The 16,780-nt window shown below is 42.4% G+C and overlaps 1 protein-coding gene across 1 annotated transcript; it reads left to right on the top strand.

The window, feature by feature from the left end:
- Positions 1-2,297: 2,297 nt before the first annotated feature.
- Positions 2,298-10,909, top strand: ARL6IP1 (ADP ribosylation factor like GTPase 6 interacting protein 1). The gene is made up of 6 exons (XM_030300681.1): positions 2,298-2,459; positions 4,624-4,757; positions 5,485-5,604; positions 7,917-8,034; positions 8,670-8,754; positions 9,153-10,909. The coding sequence occupies exons 1-6, from the start codon at positions 2,424-2,426 to the stop codon at positions 9,269-9,271; spliced, it is 612 nt and encodes a 203-aa protein (XP_030156541.1). The 5' UTR covers positions 2,298-2,423; the 3' UTR covers positions 9,272-10,909.
- Positions 10,910-16,780: the final 5,871 nt, after the last annotated feature.

Here is a 16,780-nt window from a genome sequence, read left to right as displayed (position 1 = left end):
CTTACTTTTTCAGTATGGTTAGAGGTTTTGTTTTTGTTTTTTTAAGATTTTGTTTTTAAGTAATCTCTATATCCAGCGTGGGGCTTGAATTTAACCCTGAGGTCAAGAGTCACATTCTCTACCTGAGCCAGGTGGGTGGACCTCAAAGTAATTTTTTAATCGTCAAAGTCTATTTTTGAGCAGCAGCTAAAATTTTACTTCTGTGGGTAAGTTCTAGTATCAAGGTATAATTTAATCAGTTTGTCAGTATTTAAAAACAAAACTATAGCACATTTTTAATATGTATATTCCCTGGGGTATGAAAGCTCATAGAATGAAAATGTCTGGCTTGTTTTAATTATCTGGAAATGAGATTGCATTTTGTTCTTGCCAGTTCATTTTAAGAGGATTTATGTGAACCGTGTCATCATTGGGCACATCCTATTTTTGTTGTATAAAAACAAAGGGCAAAAGAAAGCCCTTGAGGGTAGGTGTTTTTTAATGATTAGGCCAATTGGAAGTTTACAGAAAGACCTTACAGCAGGGCTTCTGTGCTGTGAAGTTGCCAATAGGTCTGGGACCTCATTCCTTGAGTAACAAAAGTAACTGGGGACTGGAGCAACCTGTGCTGTTGGAGTTGCTTCAGTTTTTTTCACCTACCTCAATTTCGCAAGCTGGTGTTGAAGTTGTACATAGGGAACTTGGCTGAATCAGAGCATTTTGTAGCAGAGGCTGATTTCCCAGAGTAGAAATGTCATTTTTAAAGCATAATAATTCTGTGGCTTCTCCTTTGGATGCGGATGTTACCGTGTCTAGATCAAGATTTTGCACACAGTGCTAAATGTATTCACTAATTATGTGGCTGCTGATAGGGACCTTTTAATGTCCTTTTGAAGAGGTAGGCAAGGGCCTGCTCCTCAAACTTCATAGCTTAAAATCTCCCCAAATGGGATCTCTATCAGCCGGCTTCATCTTACCCACAAAACCGATCCCCACTCCAACATTCCGGAAAGTGGCACTTATATTTAAGAGTCCCCCTTCCTTTGTAAAGGGTTACTTCCCCCCAAGTATTTATACCTCATCCAGATGCTTCCCCCCCCCCCCGCCCCCGCCTCTCCCGCCCCGAAGATTTGTGGCAATTCACACCCTTCCATGAAATTCACAATGCTCCTTTCCCCACTGGCTTGTTCTCTCACATCTCTTTATGCCTTCCCTGAACTCTTAGGAACCTGGTAGTTATTTAAGTAATACTTTTAAAATAAATTTAAACTTGTGACATAATACAGGTGATTATAAAAGGATAAAAGGTTGTAAGTTAAAAGCTACGGTAAAGTTTCCTGAAACCTATCCGACCAGGTCCACATCTGGCATGGTTTTGTTCCTATTAATAAAAAATCAAGCACTTAATGCATTTTGCAATCCTGCAAAGAGGTGGAAGTTATTCATCTAGTAAGTAGTGTATCTATCTAGTAGTTCATCTAGTTCTTAAATTGCTTATGAATTCCACTGCTTAGCAGAGGGTTTATTTAACATCTTTCCTTGGCATGACCCTTGATGGAGAAGGAGTTCCTGGTTCCCTAAGTAACTGAAACGCCCTGCCCCACAAAGGATTTTCCTGAAGACCCAGTAAGCCAACTTCGTAACTTGGTGCATTTTTCACAAGTTTGAGAACTAAACCCAGAATCCGCCCCCTCCCCTCGTCCTTCCTCCATCAAGCTACAGGCCTTACTCTTAACTGATGGGAAAAACTGCTACAAATTTACATAAACAGCTCTTTTACTTGTGCTCAAAATCTCCTGGGGCGGGCACGAGTCTCCGAGACTCAGGGGCCTGGGTAGGGCGGCCAGAGCAGGGATTAGAAGACAGGGCCGCGCAGGGCCACAGCGAGGGCGACGGGCACCGGGCCTCTAAATCACAGCGAGGTTAGTGTCACGCGCCCGCCTCCGCCCTCCGCCCCCCGCCTGATAATGCAAGTCCAACTTCTTCAAGGACTAAAATTCCAGCAAGGCCCCTTAGCTGCTTTGAACTCCAGTAGGAGGGGGTCCGAGAGCGACCACGGCGGCCACACCCGCTCCGTCGGCTGACAGACCCAGCAGGAGGATGCGGCAGTTCAACCGCTACCCAAAGGCCTGGGCGGGGCGTCATGCGGCTCCTGGGCGCTGGTTGGTCACTCCTTGTCCCCGCCCCCTCGGCCCTGCGCCGCCTCGGTGTCCTTTGACCTCGATTTCAAGCCATGCGCTGAGCAGCGGTTGGTCCGGCTACCCTTAAACTTGAGTTGAATCCACCCAATGAGGAGCGGGCCTTGCGGGGACTGTCGGGAAAGGCGGCTGGCCTATATAAGTGGCCTGCGGGGCGTACCCTCGCGTTGGGGTCGCCGTGCAGGGCTCTGCGGAAGGCTCGTTGGGAGAGTGGGCTGTGTTCGCTAAGGCAGCGCCTCAGGGACGATGGCGGAGGGAGACAATCGCAGCACCAACCTGCTGGTGAGTCGAGGGGGAGCCGAGCAGGGCCTCCGGACATCGGTTGGCTTCGCCAGGCGGTGCTGCGGCCTCGTTCCTATGCCCTGTAGCGGGCCCCGCCCTCCTCTCCCGGTTCCCGGGCGCAGACGACGACGCCTGCCCCTTGGGCCTCTTAGGTAGCTCCAGCGTGGCGGTCGCTAGATGTATCGACCCCTAACATCCCGGGGAGGGTACGCGACGGGGGGAGGAGGGCGCGTGATCAGGCACCGCGAGTGATCACCGCGAATAGGGGATGAAGAGGAAGTGGGAGTAGGAGGGCTTTGATAAGCCTGGGGTGCAGCCTGGGACAGAGGGCCGCGCTTCTCAGTCCCAGGTCCCCAGTCGTATCTGGGTTTCGTTCTTTTCTCCGCCCCCCACCCCCCCAATACTTGGGCAGGGGTGGAGGGTTAAGGGGCTGCTGGCGAGAATTTATTAGAGCTGGCACCGCTTAAACCGCAAGGAGGCTCTGAGCTCACCGCGGGGAACCGGGACTAGGAGACCAGCAAGGTGGATAGTGGGAGGACCTGGCTTTCGTCTGGAGTTTGTAAGGGGGGTGTGTGTGTCACAGGACGACCTTAGAATAAGCGGGGGTCCGAAGGAACTGCAGTGACGTTATCACAGGCGGACAGAGTCAACCTCACTACAAGTTTCACGGCATGATCTGGCAAAAACAAACAAACAAAACACGGGAGAAATCCTTGCTTTGTCTCCGTTGCTTTTCCCCAAGGAAAGACCGGACACACACCACGACCACAATGAATAGAGGAACCAAAGAATTTAGTGTTTGACGATTGATTTTTCCAAGAGCCCAGATGCTAACTAATTAAATGACTTTGCAGAGCAGTTTTGATTGTGCACGATTTTCATCTTGGGTTGGTTTTTAGAAATGCATGACCTACTCCTTTAAACGCACACACTTCTCAATAGTTGGCATAGTTAGCCCCAGCCAGGTTCCATTTAAGAGGATTGATTGAAGCACAAAGAAATTGCCCAGATTCACACAGCTTACTGAAACGACAGATCCTGCTTGACCTGGAGCTTAACTGTTCTTTCCAGCAGAGCAGCGTAACTTGAGAACAAGGCCTTTGGCTTTGCATTTCCTCAATTCAGATCTCTTAACCTCTGCGTATCTGATAGTGTAACAATACCATCCTTTTAGCTTGCTGGGAGGATGAATTAAAGCATAAGTATATAAAATACTTCGAGTTTGTGGCACATAGTAATCCCGTGTTTAACTGTGTTAAGCAGGATATACAAAGTCAGAAATGTGAAAGTCACCTAAGTGATGAGTGTGGCACAGATAGCATGTTTATTATGATTAGGCTGCATTTGCATCTTTCCCTGTGATAACATTTATAAGAACATGTGGGTTTCTTGTTTCATTTATTTTTCCTGTACCAAAACCAGTTTAAGGGCTTTTTACCACATTAGCTTATCCTAAAAGCCTACTTCGCAGAGAAATTTGAAGTCTCACCAGATGTCCTGGTAAGTGTAAGAAGCACTCCGTGTATTGAGATATATTGAGCTTAAGATGCCTCATGTAATTTGGTGAAAGTAGTTTGACTTAATTGTGCAAATGATGCCAGCATCGAAATGATTCCATTACACAAAGCTATTTTAAAAATTGAATGCTGTTCAGGGAGAGGCTTTCCTAATGGCTTTAGAAGTAGGGGTATAAATCAGTGAAATGACAAAACAACAGATCTGTTCTAACCACCCGAAAAATGAGTGAACTTAATGTGATTTAATTTTATATTTTGAGGGCTGTCACTTAGTAGTCCATGACTTTGAGAAAGGTAGTTACCATTCTGAGCCCACTTTCTTTAATTGTTAAATGGGTCTCATTATCCCCACCTTGAGGGGCTTTATAGGAATTATGTCACATTCTTTATGAAAAGAGTAGCCCAGTGCTTGGACTTGGAAGTTGACCACTGAACGATAGGTGGGGTTTGTTTGTTTTTTTACTCGTAATTAATTTCTGTCTTTGGTACCAAAATGGCAGAGTGTTTTTAGAAACTGATTTAAGATAATGATTTGGTTAAGAGCTGTTTTACATTCTTGGTGCCTTAAAAATAATTTACCTCTCTAGGAAGCACAGAGATGCCGAGAGCAGTAAAATGATCACTTTACACGTTGATCTTCTCTGCAGGCCGCAGAGACTGCAAGTCTGGAAGAGCAGCTTCAAGGATGGGGAGAAGTGATGCTGATGGCTGATAAAGTCCTCAGATGGGAAAGAGCCTGGTTTCCACCTGCCATCATGGGTGTGGTTTCTTTGGTGTTTCTGTAAGTGAGCTCTTAAATTAATATGGATTGTACTTGTTATTAATAAGGGCTCAGGTAATACCCGGCCTCCATTTTTGAAAGTGCCTTAAGTCTTTTGTATTGTGTAATCTGTAAAGAATGCCTTTTCTTTTCTTTTTTTTTTTTTTTTAATTTTTTTTTCAACGTTTTTATTTATTTTTGGGACAGAGAGAGACAGAGCATGAATGGGGGAGGAGCAGAGAGAGAGGGAGACACAGAATCGGAAACAGGCTCCAGGCTCTGAGCCATCAGCCCAGAGCCTGACGCGGGGCTCGAACCCACGGACCGCGAGATCGTGACCTGGCTGAAGTCGGACGCTTAACCGACTGCGCCACCCAGGCGCCCCAAGAATGCCTTTTCTTAAAGCACTTCTCCTAGTTTTCAGAATTTATAGTACTTATGTAAGCTCGGTCACCTAATGCAGTTGAAAAAATCAGTGGCGCTCACCCTTTTTGGTCTTAAGATCCTTTACACTCCTAAAAGGTATTGAGGGCCCCAGGGAGCTTTTGTCTCTTGATATTCACATTAACCGTTGCAGCTATGATGTCATGTATTCTGAAGCTTCTCGGAAAACCACTTGTGAGAAACTTAGAAGGAAAAGGGCAGATAACATCTTTAAGACTCAGAGGATTAAATGAATAAATGTCTTCAGCTAGGAATAATAATGACTGTGTTTTTCTAACCTTCATTATTATTCTTTTTTAAACAGGACTATCTACTATCTAGATCCATCTGTTCTGTCTGGTGTTTCCTGTTTTGTTATGTTTTTGTGCTTGGCTGACTACCTTGTTCCCATTCTGGCTCCTAGAATTTTTGGCTCCAATAAATGGTAGGTGGCGTAATGACTTGGCAGTCTAATTTCTGTGAAGTTACTGAACCTGGTGGCTGTGATTACTATGCAGCAAGAATTGTCTAATCATCAGATACCTAGAGGTTAGGATTGTTGCTTTTACGTGAAGAATTTCTTAGGTGATGCATATAAATCATGAATTTTCAGTATTTACAGTTCCATAGTTCCTTTATGGGCTAGCATTTATTTTGGCTTTTTTTTTTCTTTATAGACCTTTTATTAAAGTGATATTTTTTGAGGTAATGTTTTATCAAATACTGCAGAACTCATAATGAACTTTCTGTAGAAATTGTTTACATTTTACATTCATTTTCTTTGATATTTAAGATAGTATATTTCGCAAGCTATTTTTGAAAGAATACGGAAATAGTAACAGATTTTTTTGTCCATTTATGTAACGAATGTCTGCTGTTAGGCACTGTTCTAAGTGCTGTGAAATATTTTGACTTTTAAGATTGATCTTGTGTTTAAGGTTGATACTGAGGCAGTGTAGTGGTAGTTAGCTAAATGCATAGCAAGTGCTTCAGAACAGATTCATTCAAATATTCTAACTTCCTTCTGATCCAAAAAATAACAAAACTAGATGGAGTAGATTTTTTGTTTTTTTTGGTCCTAGTTGCTGTTCTTCCTTGGTTGTTTATTTTAATTTGATTAGTAGTCTACACGTGCCTTTAGTTTTTTGTTCAATTATAATAACAAAGTATAATACCAAATTATTTTATAATTTTATAAATTATATAATTTTTATATATAAATATAAATTAAAAATATTTTTAATAATTATATAATTTATAAATTATAATTCTGTAAAATTAAGACTTTTTAAATTAATATGCCTTATGGATCTTTAAGAATAAATTTGGACATTTTAGGGGAATATGCTTCAGTTATGGGATAATTAAGCATGTTTATTTAAAGATGTTTCCCCTATAGCAGAATGGATTAGTGGTAGAAAATGTCCTTTGAATTGTTTTTCACATGTAACAGTGCATTGCTGCTGTGTTTTGGGCAAGTTTGTAACCGTGTAATGTAACAACTTAACAAAGGACATCATCCTCTGACCTTGAGTTTATTAGTCAGATGACATTCTAATCTGCTAATTCATAACTCTGGGAGAAAATTTTTCAGAAGTAAACAGTGAACGTTTCATGGTAATCAGTATGTGGCTCAGTCCATAACAATTTTATTTTTTGATCTTAATGGAGAAGGAAGAACACTGTTTCATAGCCACAATTCAGCCTTGACCACGGGCAGCATGTAAGGTCCAGCTGCTGACAAGGAGTCTCAGGGCTCATCAGGAGCCCTTCTGCTGTATCTGTCACTGCAGTTTTACAGGGACAAGAACTAGAGGAGAGAAAGGTACATATCTGCCCAGTGAGGGTCTACAGCAGCCATCATATCTGTGTAGCAAAGACAATACAAGGGTGAACTTTTTTTTTTTTTAATCATAATTCAAAAAAACAAAAAAGGGCTTTCTTGGAGGATCTTTTTGTATTTTTACTCTATTTTATTTCTATTTTCCCTCCCTGGGACTAAATTTATAAAGAATTTGGATTTGAGCTGTTGGTTGCTACCTTGGCATCAAGTGGGCATGAAGCCCAGTATTATGCTTGGAATGTAGTTGTTATCATCTTACTGGAATGCTCAGATACAGCTGTTGGGTAGAAACTTAACGTCCTCCTCAAAACAGTGAGACCCTGATGGGCTACAACCCAGGATTCATTAGAATCTGAAAAATAATACAGGAATAGAGAAATTAGTTTATACCGATTATAACATGGCCCATAGTAGCCTTGAGTCTTTTGTTACTATAATTAAATGTGGCTTTAGAACCAGGGATTACCATGGCTTTGTGCATACACATGTCTTTTTTTTTTTTTTTTTTTTAACATTTATTTATTTTCGAGAAAGAGAGAGGCCATGAGCAGGGGAGGAGCAGAGATAGAGAGGGAGACAGAGAATCTGAAGTAGGCTCTAGGCTCCAAGCTATCAGCACGGAGCCCGACGCGGGGCTCGAACTCACAAACTGGGAGATCATGACCTGAGCTGAAGTCAGAGGCTCAACTGACTGAGCCACCCAGGCGCCCCTACACGTGCCTTTATGTAAAAACTCATTCCTGTGCTATACAAGGGGTCTTAATAGTACAGAAACTTTTTCACGTTCATAAGAGAATGGTGAATTGTTTTTTATTTAGACTTTCTTTAGGGGATAGCTTTTTAAATTTGAGAGGATGATATTTTCTGTTTACTATAAAGATTTGCTTATAGTGAAGGGGAAAATTTTTTTGTAGGACCACTGAGCAACAGCAAAGATTCCATGAAATTTGTAGCAATCTAGTAAAAACTCGACGCAGAGCTGTGGGCTGGTGGAAACGCCTCTTTACACTAAAGGAAGAAAAGCCTAAAATGGTACTTTTTTTGTTTTGACTTATATAAGTAGAGCAAAATTTTAAGATCGAGTCCATTTTTATTCATTGTAGCCTAATGATGGCCTTTTTGTTTTAATAGTTGTAGTTTGATATTTATTATTCGTTGGTTTGACTCCTCCAACTACATTTGTAAATGTTTATCTGTATGAATTAGATTGAATTATTGGAAGTTAAAATTATATTTTGCATTTAACTTTGTACTCTAGCAGAGCAAAATGTTTCTTCTATGCTTACTAATATAAAAGTAAAAGACAAATACTTAAAAAGCATTTATTCTCTTATCTCTTAGCTTCACATGAGGTTACTATGTGAATTATTAATTGTAAAAGTATAATTGATTTTAAACTAATTTATATATAGAATGACAGTAATTCTAGAAGGGAATGTGTATAAATTCTATAAAGTAGACCTAATGGAATTTCCTATGGGTTTTTATGTAATACATAAAACCTAATATCTAATATGTAAGATATATATAATCCTTAGATACGAAGTCTTTTAAGAAAAGTTGTAACAAGTACTGGATTATTTTCTAACCTTTGAAACAGCGTCCTACAGTTAGGCTTCTGGGTCTGTTTCTAGGGGTTGATAACTTCTTGTTGTTTTCATTGTTAGTACTTCATGACCATGATCGTTTCTCTTGCTGCGGTTGCGTGGGTGGGACAGCAAGTCCACAACCTGCTGCTCACCTACCTGATAGGTAAGTCTCTGAGGAGGGGCTGTAGACATATTCTGGCCGTAGAAGTCTGAGTGGGACTTTGTAAAGTAGTATCTGTGTGCTTGTCGAGTTGGAAGGTACAGATGGAGGAACTGCCAGTCTAGAAAGAGAATTAAAACCTACAGCCTTGCTTTCTGGGAGTTTGTGGTCTTCGAGTAAGTTAAGACATACTAACCAAGGTAGAAAGTGGTGTGGAAGAGGTAAAAATAAGCAGCGTTCATTATCTGAGGTTGGGGGGGGGGTGTGACAGAAGTTTCAGGGGATCAATACCAGTGAAAGTAATGGAGTGTCTGATAGTCTGGGAGACTAACTTCTATAAAATGTAATCACCTGTAGGAAGTTAATTAATGCCTCCTTAATTTTGTTTGTTTATTTTTAAGTGACTTTCTTACTGTTGCTTCCTGGATTGAACCAGCACGGAATCATTTTGAAGTACATTGGAATGGCCAAAAGGGAGATAAATAAGCTTCTCAAACAAAAAGAAAAGAAAAATGAATAATGCGTCTGCTTTACTGAGTGTAATGAATGGCATACACCTTGTCCTTGGGAACAGTTTCTCTTAATGCTGTCTGGATTCTGAAATGTTACAGAAGTAGCTCCTTGCTCTCCCTCTTTCTGCCCTTAGTTAGTAGAAATTCAGCCTTGCCAAGTAAGGCTTTATGCATAGTGTCTTCATGTGAAGTGTAGCTGAATGCATTCTCATCACTTGGCCTTATGTGGACAATTCATTCGTGAGTACGACTTGTTTTGATTTTTCTCACCCAGGTTCATTGAATTCTTACTTTTAGGCAACTTCCTTTAAAAATACGTAGTGGTGAACTTCACCTTTTAGTATACTTAACTGTGACGTTGGATAATTGTTCCCGTTGATCTTCGCTTTAGCTAGATACAAGGTAGTGGTCTGTGGCTACAGGAAGCTGGTTCTACTGTCTGCTTCCACAGTCTGCTTAAACTGTCTGGCTCCATGAATACAGAGACCAAGTTTCCCGCTTCTGATGAAGAGACCAATTAAGATTCATTCCTCACACTGTTTCTGTACTGTGGGAGAAGATCCTTCTGGAATCAAATGAAACCATTTCCATGCCCTAGTATGGGTTGGTTTCTGCCTTGTGCAAAACTTAGCAATTTGTAAGAAACACTGATCCTTCTTCCCAAATGGGGAGTATGACAGGCTTAGAGCTCTTCTCTCCTTGCTCTGAGACTTTGAGTTAGTAGATCCTTAAAGGCTTTTTAATAGCAGGCTTCTAAAAGTTTGTGTTAAGTATTTTTAGCATATTTTTAATTTCAGATTTTCCAGCTGACTGAACCTAAGTATATAATAGGTTAAGACTCAGGTCTATGACCTTCACTCCGATACCAGCCAATAAAGGACAGAAGTCTTCCTATATGTAGTCAAGATTTCATTTCAGTAGAAAATAAATCTTATCCCTACTAATTTTTCAAGACCAGACTAAGCCTTTTAAAGGTAAGCCTCAAGATTCTCATTTGAAGGTAATTGTGGGCTGCTTTGGTCCCCTTAGATTGGGCATATGAGGTGGTGACTATGCTGGCATCTGACTTTTTCCCTAGTTATTTCTGTGAAGAATGCAGGGGCTGTCGGGGAGAGCAGACTTTTGGCGACGATAGGTGGCCTCTGGTCTACAGAGATTTTGTAACTCCTTGGAAAGTGTAGAATCATCCTCCCTCTCGGTAGCTAGAAATTTAGAATAGTTGAAAACTGTAGGAATTGAAACTCTGAGGGCTGAAAATGTGACATTTGGGAACAGTTCTTAAACTCTGATTAAGTAGCTGTAATATAGTTTTGTGAATTTATTGCACTGATGCTGTAAAACCTGGACCTTGTGGTATATCTGTCCCTAAATAAGTGTTGTTTTCTCCCCTTCAATATTACTGTAAACAATGGCAACCATTGTAGCATAATGTTTGATTTTTTTTTTTTTTTTTAATGTTCCATATGAAACCTACAAACTACCTTAATTTTTACATGTGTTTTCCATTGTAGATAAGCCTGTCTTGCTGTCTGGATTTTTTTTGTGTATATGTGTTCTACCAATTAACTACTTTTGCAGTTTTAATCTTGTATTATTTCTTCTACTTGGTTTTGTGTAAAAGGGGAACAATAAAGCTGGAATCCCTCCTTGTGTCTTGCTTTCTTTATACCTTAGCCATTAAGGTGTTGACAGGATGTGTGAATCCAGTTACTGAACTACCCTGAGTGATCATTACATGCCTACTCTTGAAGAACAAAATGAAATAAAAGGTGTAAATTAATTGATTCAGCAAACTTCAGGCACCGTGCTAGATGGAAAAGGAGATACAACGGAAAGCCATGGCCAAAGATGAAGTATGAGAGGGCCATGCTGGAAGAATAGGCAGGGAGCAGTGCAGGCTGGAGAGAGAGTGCCTGTTACGGTTACTTCTGCAGGACCCAGCTCAGAGTTGCATGACGTACTCGCTTATTGGTGGATGACTTCTGTCTGTACTTTGAACTCTAATCATGAAAAGTTTTACTGGCACCTGGGTGGCTCGCTCAGTTAAGCATCTGACTCTTGATTTTGGCTGAGGTCACGATCTCGTGGTTGTAAGATCGAGTCCTGCTCCGTTCTGAGTGTGGAGCCTGCTTAGGATTTGCTCTCTCTCCTGCTTCTGTGCCTTCCCCTTCCCTGCGCTGGCTTTCTCTCTCTCTCAAAATATAGTAAAAAAAAAAAAAATTTTTTTTTAATTGAGGAAGGAGTACCTGCCTGGCTCAGTCAGTACAGCATGCAACTCTTGATCTTGGGGTTGTGAGTTTGAGCCCATTGGGCATAGAGTTTACTTAAAAGGATTAAATTGTTTGATCAGTGGGCCTCATTGTCTATACCTAGTGGGTCTTAGGAACAGATTCAATACCAAATTCTGAGCCCTCTAACCATTGCTCCCCACCCCCCACCAAAAAGTTTGGCTCCTTCTTAGAGCCTTCTGTGGGTTTGGTGATCTCCAGAAAAGGAAAATCTTAGTCATGGTAGGTCTGCCCATGGTCACCTGAGTTTTGAAATGCTGGTGTTCTTCCATCCAGCTGTGATTCATTCTCAGGCCAGCTTGGCTACCCCTGGGCCGGCTCGGGCTCCAGCAAAAGTCCTTTTTTGATGCTGGCCTTGACACCATCTCCCGTGGAGTTCCCATCATCCTGGAGTTCACAGGACACCGGAGGCTGTTTGGAGTTGGTCGGGTGAAGAAGAGTTAAGGGGGTGTGCCTGGCTGGCTCAGTTGGTAGAGCATGTGACTTGACCTCAGGGTTGTGAGTTCAAGCCCCACATTGGGCATGGTGCCTGTCTAAAAAAAGGCACTTTTTTTTTTTTTTAATTAATTTTTTTTTTCAACGCTTATTTATTTTTGGGACAGAGAGAGACAGAGCATGAACGGGGGAGGGGCAGAGAGAGATGGAGACACAGAATCGGAAACAGGCTCCAGGCTCTGAGCCATCAGCCCAGAGCCTGACGCGGGGCTCGAACTCACGGACCGCGAGATCGTGACCTGGCTGAAGTCGGACGCTTAACCGACTGCGCCACCCAGGCGCCCCAAAAAAGGCACTTTTAAGTGCCCTGTTTACAGGACAAAAGAAGGGGGATTTGTGAGTGTTGAGGAGAGTTGATTTTTGCCAGTATTTTATCTTCCACATGTTGACTTTTTTTTTTTTTTTTTTTTTTTTTTTTTTTTTTTTTTCAAAAAGTTGGCCACTTAACCAACTGAGCCACCCAGGTGCCCCCACGTGTTAACATTTTAACAACTCAGATCACAATCCTCTTCAAAGACCTCTCAGCAAGCAGGTTCCAGTTTGCCTACAGCATATATGACAAGCTTGTGAGGTAATTTACACATGGCCCTCGTCCTGTTGCCATATGCCTCCAACTTATTTCTCAGTTTCAGCCCAGGCATTCTGAGGTTTCTATCTGTCTTTATATGATTCCATTACTTCCTAGTTCTTGGAGCTGTTATAAGCCTAGAATATCTATTGCCCCACAGGTCTTCAAGTTTTGAGATCAGGTAGACCTAGGCTGAAACCACATCAAGTAATTTAATAGCTTAGACAAGTAACCACTTTTTTGTTTTGGCATTTATCGGTTGGTGGATTGATTTGTTTGTGCAAGTGGGGGTGAGGGGGAGAACGGGGCACAGAGGGAGAGACAGAGAATCTCAAGCAGGCTCCACCCTCAGCAGGGAGCCCAATGCAGGGCTCAATCCCACAACCCTGGGAGCATGACCTGAGCCAAAATCAAGAGTTCTGTGCTCAACCAACTGAGCCACCCAGGCGCCCTGCTTTGACTTTTTAAATTAAGTCAATTTGGGGACGCCTGGGTAGCTCAGTCTGTTAAGCGTCTGACTGTTGATTTCTGCCCAGGTCGTGATCTCACTGTTTGTGAGTTGGAGCCCCACATCAGGCTCTGTGCTGACAGTGCAGAGCCTGATTCGGATGCTCTCTCTCTCCCTCCCTCTCTGCCCTTCCTCTGCGCTCTCTCTCTCTCTTTCAAAGTAAATAAATAAAAACGTTATTAAAAAAATAAAGTCAATTTCAGATTGAATTTCATTTTCTCATTTGTGAAATGAGGGTAAAAGTACAGATCTCGTAGGGGCATTATACAACCGCATTTGTTTTGAGGATTCCATGAGTTAATTTACTGGAAGCACACAGTGGTTGTCACGAATTGGTAGTGTTGGTACCCTTCATGACACAGGTCAAATGGCACCTCTGTGAAATCTTCAACTTCCCAGGCCATCTCTGCATTCCCACAGCACTTCATCGGCATCCATTAAAGCACACTGCTCACTATTATATTGTTACTTAGAGGTTTGTTTTCCCTGCTGGGATCCGAACCTCTTAAGGTCAGAAACGTATTTTCATCCTCTCTCCATTTCATACAAGTCCTGGCACACAGAAGACACTCATTAGATGTTTGCTGAATGAATGAGTGAAATGTATTAGGAGATAGTGGTGGTACTATTTTTCTGTTTATGGGAAGGTTCTTGAAGGAAAGTGGGTTGTTTTTTTTTTTAACGTTTATTCATTTTTGAGAGACAGAGAGCGAGCGGGAAGGAGCAGAGAGAGCAGGAGACACAGAATCCGAAGCAGGCTCTGGGGCTCAAACTCAGATTGTGAGATCATGACCTGAGCTGAAGTTGGACACCCAACCGACTGAGCCACCTAGGCGCCCCGAAAGTGGGTTTCTTAACTCCCCACTGTTGTTAATGCCTCAATTAAGGTGAACTGCACATTTTTAGTAAACAAGACATGTAAGTGTACAGAGAACCAGTTCATCAAAGTAATTTTCATTAAGGGAAACCAGGGTGGTTCAGTCGGTTAAGCGTTCAACTCTTGATTTTAGCTCAGGTCGTGATCTCACGGTTGGTGGGTTCGGGGGGCCCCCATCAGGGTGATTCTCTGCCTGGGATTCTCTCTCCCTCTCTCTGCCACTCCCACAGAGAGAGCACACTCTCTCTCAAACTAAAACAAAACAAAACAAAAAAACAGCTAATGGTCCTTTTGTAATGTAAATTATACCCAGAGAATTCTGTATCCTGGAGCTGTGCAAACTGAGTTTTGGTTTCCTCAAGGTTCACTTAGGTCATGTCTACAGCCAGCAGGGGGCTCAAACTCCCAACCCTGAGATCAAGAGTCACATGCTCTACTGGCTGAGCCAGCCAGGAGCCCCTCAAGGTTCACTTAGGATTTGAGAAGAATTAGGAGCAAGGTGGGCTGAGAGACTACTGTTGATTGAGCGCTCACTCTGTCAGGTTTTGTGTTTATTCTTCTTACTGAAGTGTAGTTGATACACAATGTTGTTAGTTTGAGGTGTACAACATAGTGAACTGAAAATTCTGTACATGATGCAATGCTCACTACAGTAAGTATAGTTACCATCTGTCACCACGTGACATTCCTATAGTGTGTTAATCTCTTTTATATGGATTATTTCATCTATCCTCATAGCAACTTCAAGTGATTAGGAGCATCATTCCCATTTTACACATGGGCAGACTGATTTATTCACCAAATATGTATCAAGAGCCTACTGTGTGCCAGATAATTTTTCTAGGAGCTGTGAGTACAGCAGTGAACACAACCGACCAAATCCCTCCTTTCTTGGAACTTAATGGAGACAGTTAAATACACTTCCAATATTCCAAGTGCTATGGAGAAAATTTTAAGCCAGGCAATGGAGTTAGGAGGAACGGGGAGAAGGCTCCATGAGTGTGTGTGTGTGTGTGTGTGTGTGTGTGTGTGTGAATAGAGTCTGGGAAAGCCAGCGAGCCAGCTTCCTGGCAAACTGGAAAAATGTTCAAGTTAGAGGGAAAGGCAAATACAAAGGCCCTGAGGTGGAGTGCGCTTGGGGTGTTTCTTTGAAGAAACAAGCTAGGGAAGAATGGTGGGGAATGAGGTCTGTTGTGCCAGGGCCAGAAGGCAGGTGTGCACATCACGGAGGACCTTGTAAGCTTTTGTAAGGAATTTGCATTTTGCTGAGGGTGATGGGAGCCAGTGTGTGATCTGATTTAGGTTTTAAAGAGGTCATTCTGGCTACCTGTGGGAAAAACAGGGGTGAGTAAAAGGGAGGTCAAGGGTGAAAGCAGCGACCTAAGGATGCTATTGCAAATACGTGGGACTGGGACGTTAAGTAACTAGCCTCAGGTCCCTCAGCTTCGGAGAATTCACTCCTTTACAGGGTATCAGATCCCGGCTTCAAGCAATAGCTAAAGCTCCCTGTTGTTCCCATTGTCGAAATACACTGAGTGGGGCACCTGGGGGGCTCATTCTCCATTAAGCGGCTTGCTTCCGCCTAGGTCATGATATCCCCGTTCCCCAGTTCGAGCCCCACATCCGGCTCTGTGCTGATGGCTCCGAGCCTGGAGTCGCCTTCGGATTCTAATCTCCCTCTCTCTCTGCCCCTCCCCCACTAGTGCTCTGTTTCTCTCTCTCAAAAATAAATAAACATTTTAAAAAAAATACATTGAGCATTTACTACATGCCAGACACTGTGCAAGCCCTTTGCCCCATTATCTCATCCGACCTTTGCAATAACTTTCTAGAGTTAAGTATTATTATCCCTCCCCGCCCCGCCACCTATTTAGGGAAGGTTCAGAGAAAATACGAAGACTTATCAAAATTAGTTCTTGTCCGGGTGCAGAACTGTTGATAAAAACTACTGGTTCAGAATCCTGAGTAGTTTTTTTTTTTTTTTTTTTGAAACGTTTGTGGCTTTCATCCAAACTGTGTATCCTGGAAGTTTTAGAAAGAAACGTTTGGAGCTCCAGTAAATAATTTCTAAGAATTAGGGAGCACTGACTTAAAAATATGTTTTTGACTTTGAAAAAATAATCTAGGGGCACCTGGATGGCTCAGTCGGTTGAGTGCCTGACTTCGGCTCAGGTCATGATCTCACGGTTTGTGGGTTCGGGCCTCGCGTCGGGCTCTGTGCTGAGAGCTCGGAGCCTGGAACCTGCTTCGGATTCTGTGTCTCCCTCTACGCCCCTCCCCCACTCTTACTCTGTCTCTCTGTCTCTGTCTCTGTCTCTCTCGAAAATAAATAAATGTTAAAAAATTTTTCCAAAAAAAAAAAAAAAAAAGGAAAAATAATCTATACACAGGTGTGGAAAAACAAACCACAATTGTATATAGAGAAAAGCAAGTCTTTCATCCCAGTTCCTCAGGCCCTCGTCAGAGGCAATTATCGATTTGCGTGGGTCCTTTCAGAGATACTGTAAATACACAAATGTAAAAATCTATTCTAAATGGTGAACAGTTATTACAACAAAAATTAGCAAATATCTCAGCCATTTTCAGTTCAGTTTTTTACAGAGTAAGGGCTAGAAAGGTGTCAACCTCGATCCTTCCCACCCCGGCCTCACCTGGAGAGGTCGATTCCATCGATTCTCTGCTTCTCACCCCTGAAGAGGCTCCGCCCCTTCACCCGCCTTCTTCCAGTAGGCAATACTTTTTTTTTTGGCCCTCCTTTAAAAGTCTCGCGATAGGCCGCCC

Source organism: Lynx canadensis, chromosome E3, assembly GCF_007474595.2.
Source record: "Lynx canadensis isolate LIC74 chromosome E3, mLynCan4.pri.v2, whole genome shotgun sequence".
NCBI lineage: Eukaryota > Metazoa > Chordata > Mammalia > Carnivora > Felidae > Lynx > Lynx canadensis.
This window is presented reverse-complemented; position numbering and strand designations above follow the sequence as displayed.

What these genes read in the sequence shown, in the direction of transcription:
- ARL6IP1 (XM_030300681.1), top strand. Translation starts at nt 2,424, where the DNA reads ATGGCGGAGGGAGACAATCGCAGCACCAACCTGCTG. An exon ending in GTGGTTTCTTTGGTGTTTCT is followed by an intron (nt 4,758 to 5,484) that starts GTAAGTGAGCTC and finishes TTTTTTAAACAG; the next exon opens with GACTATCTACTATCTAGATC. An exon ending in GCTGCTCACCTACCTGATAG is followed by an intron (nt 8,755 to 9,152) that starts GTAAGTCTCTGA and finishes TTTATTTTTAAG; the next exon opens with TGACTTTCTTACTGTTGCTT.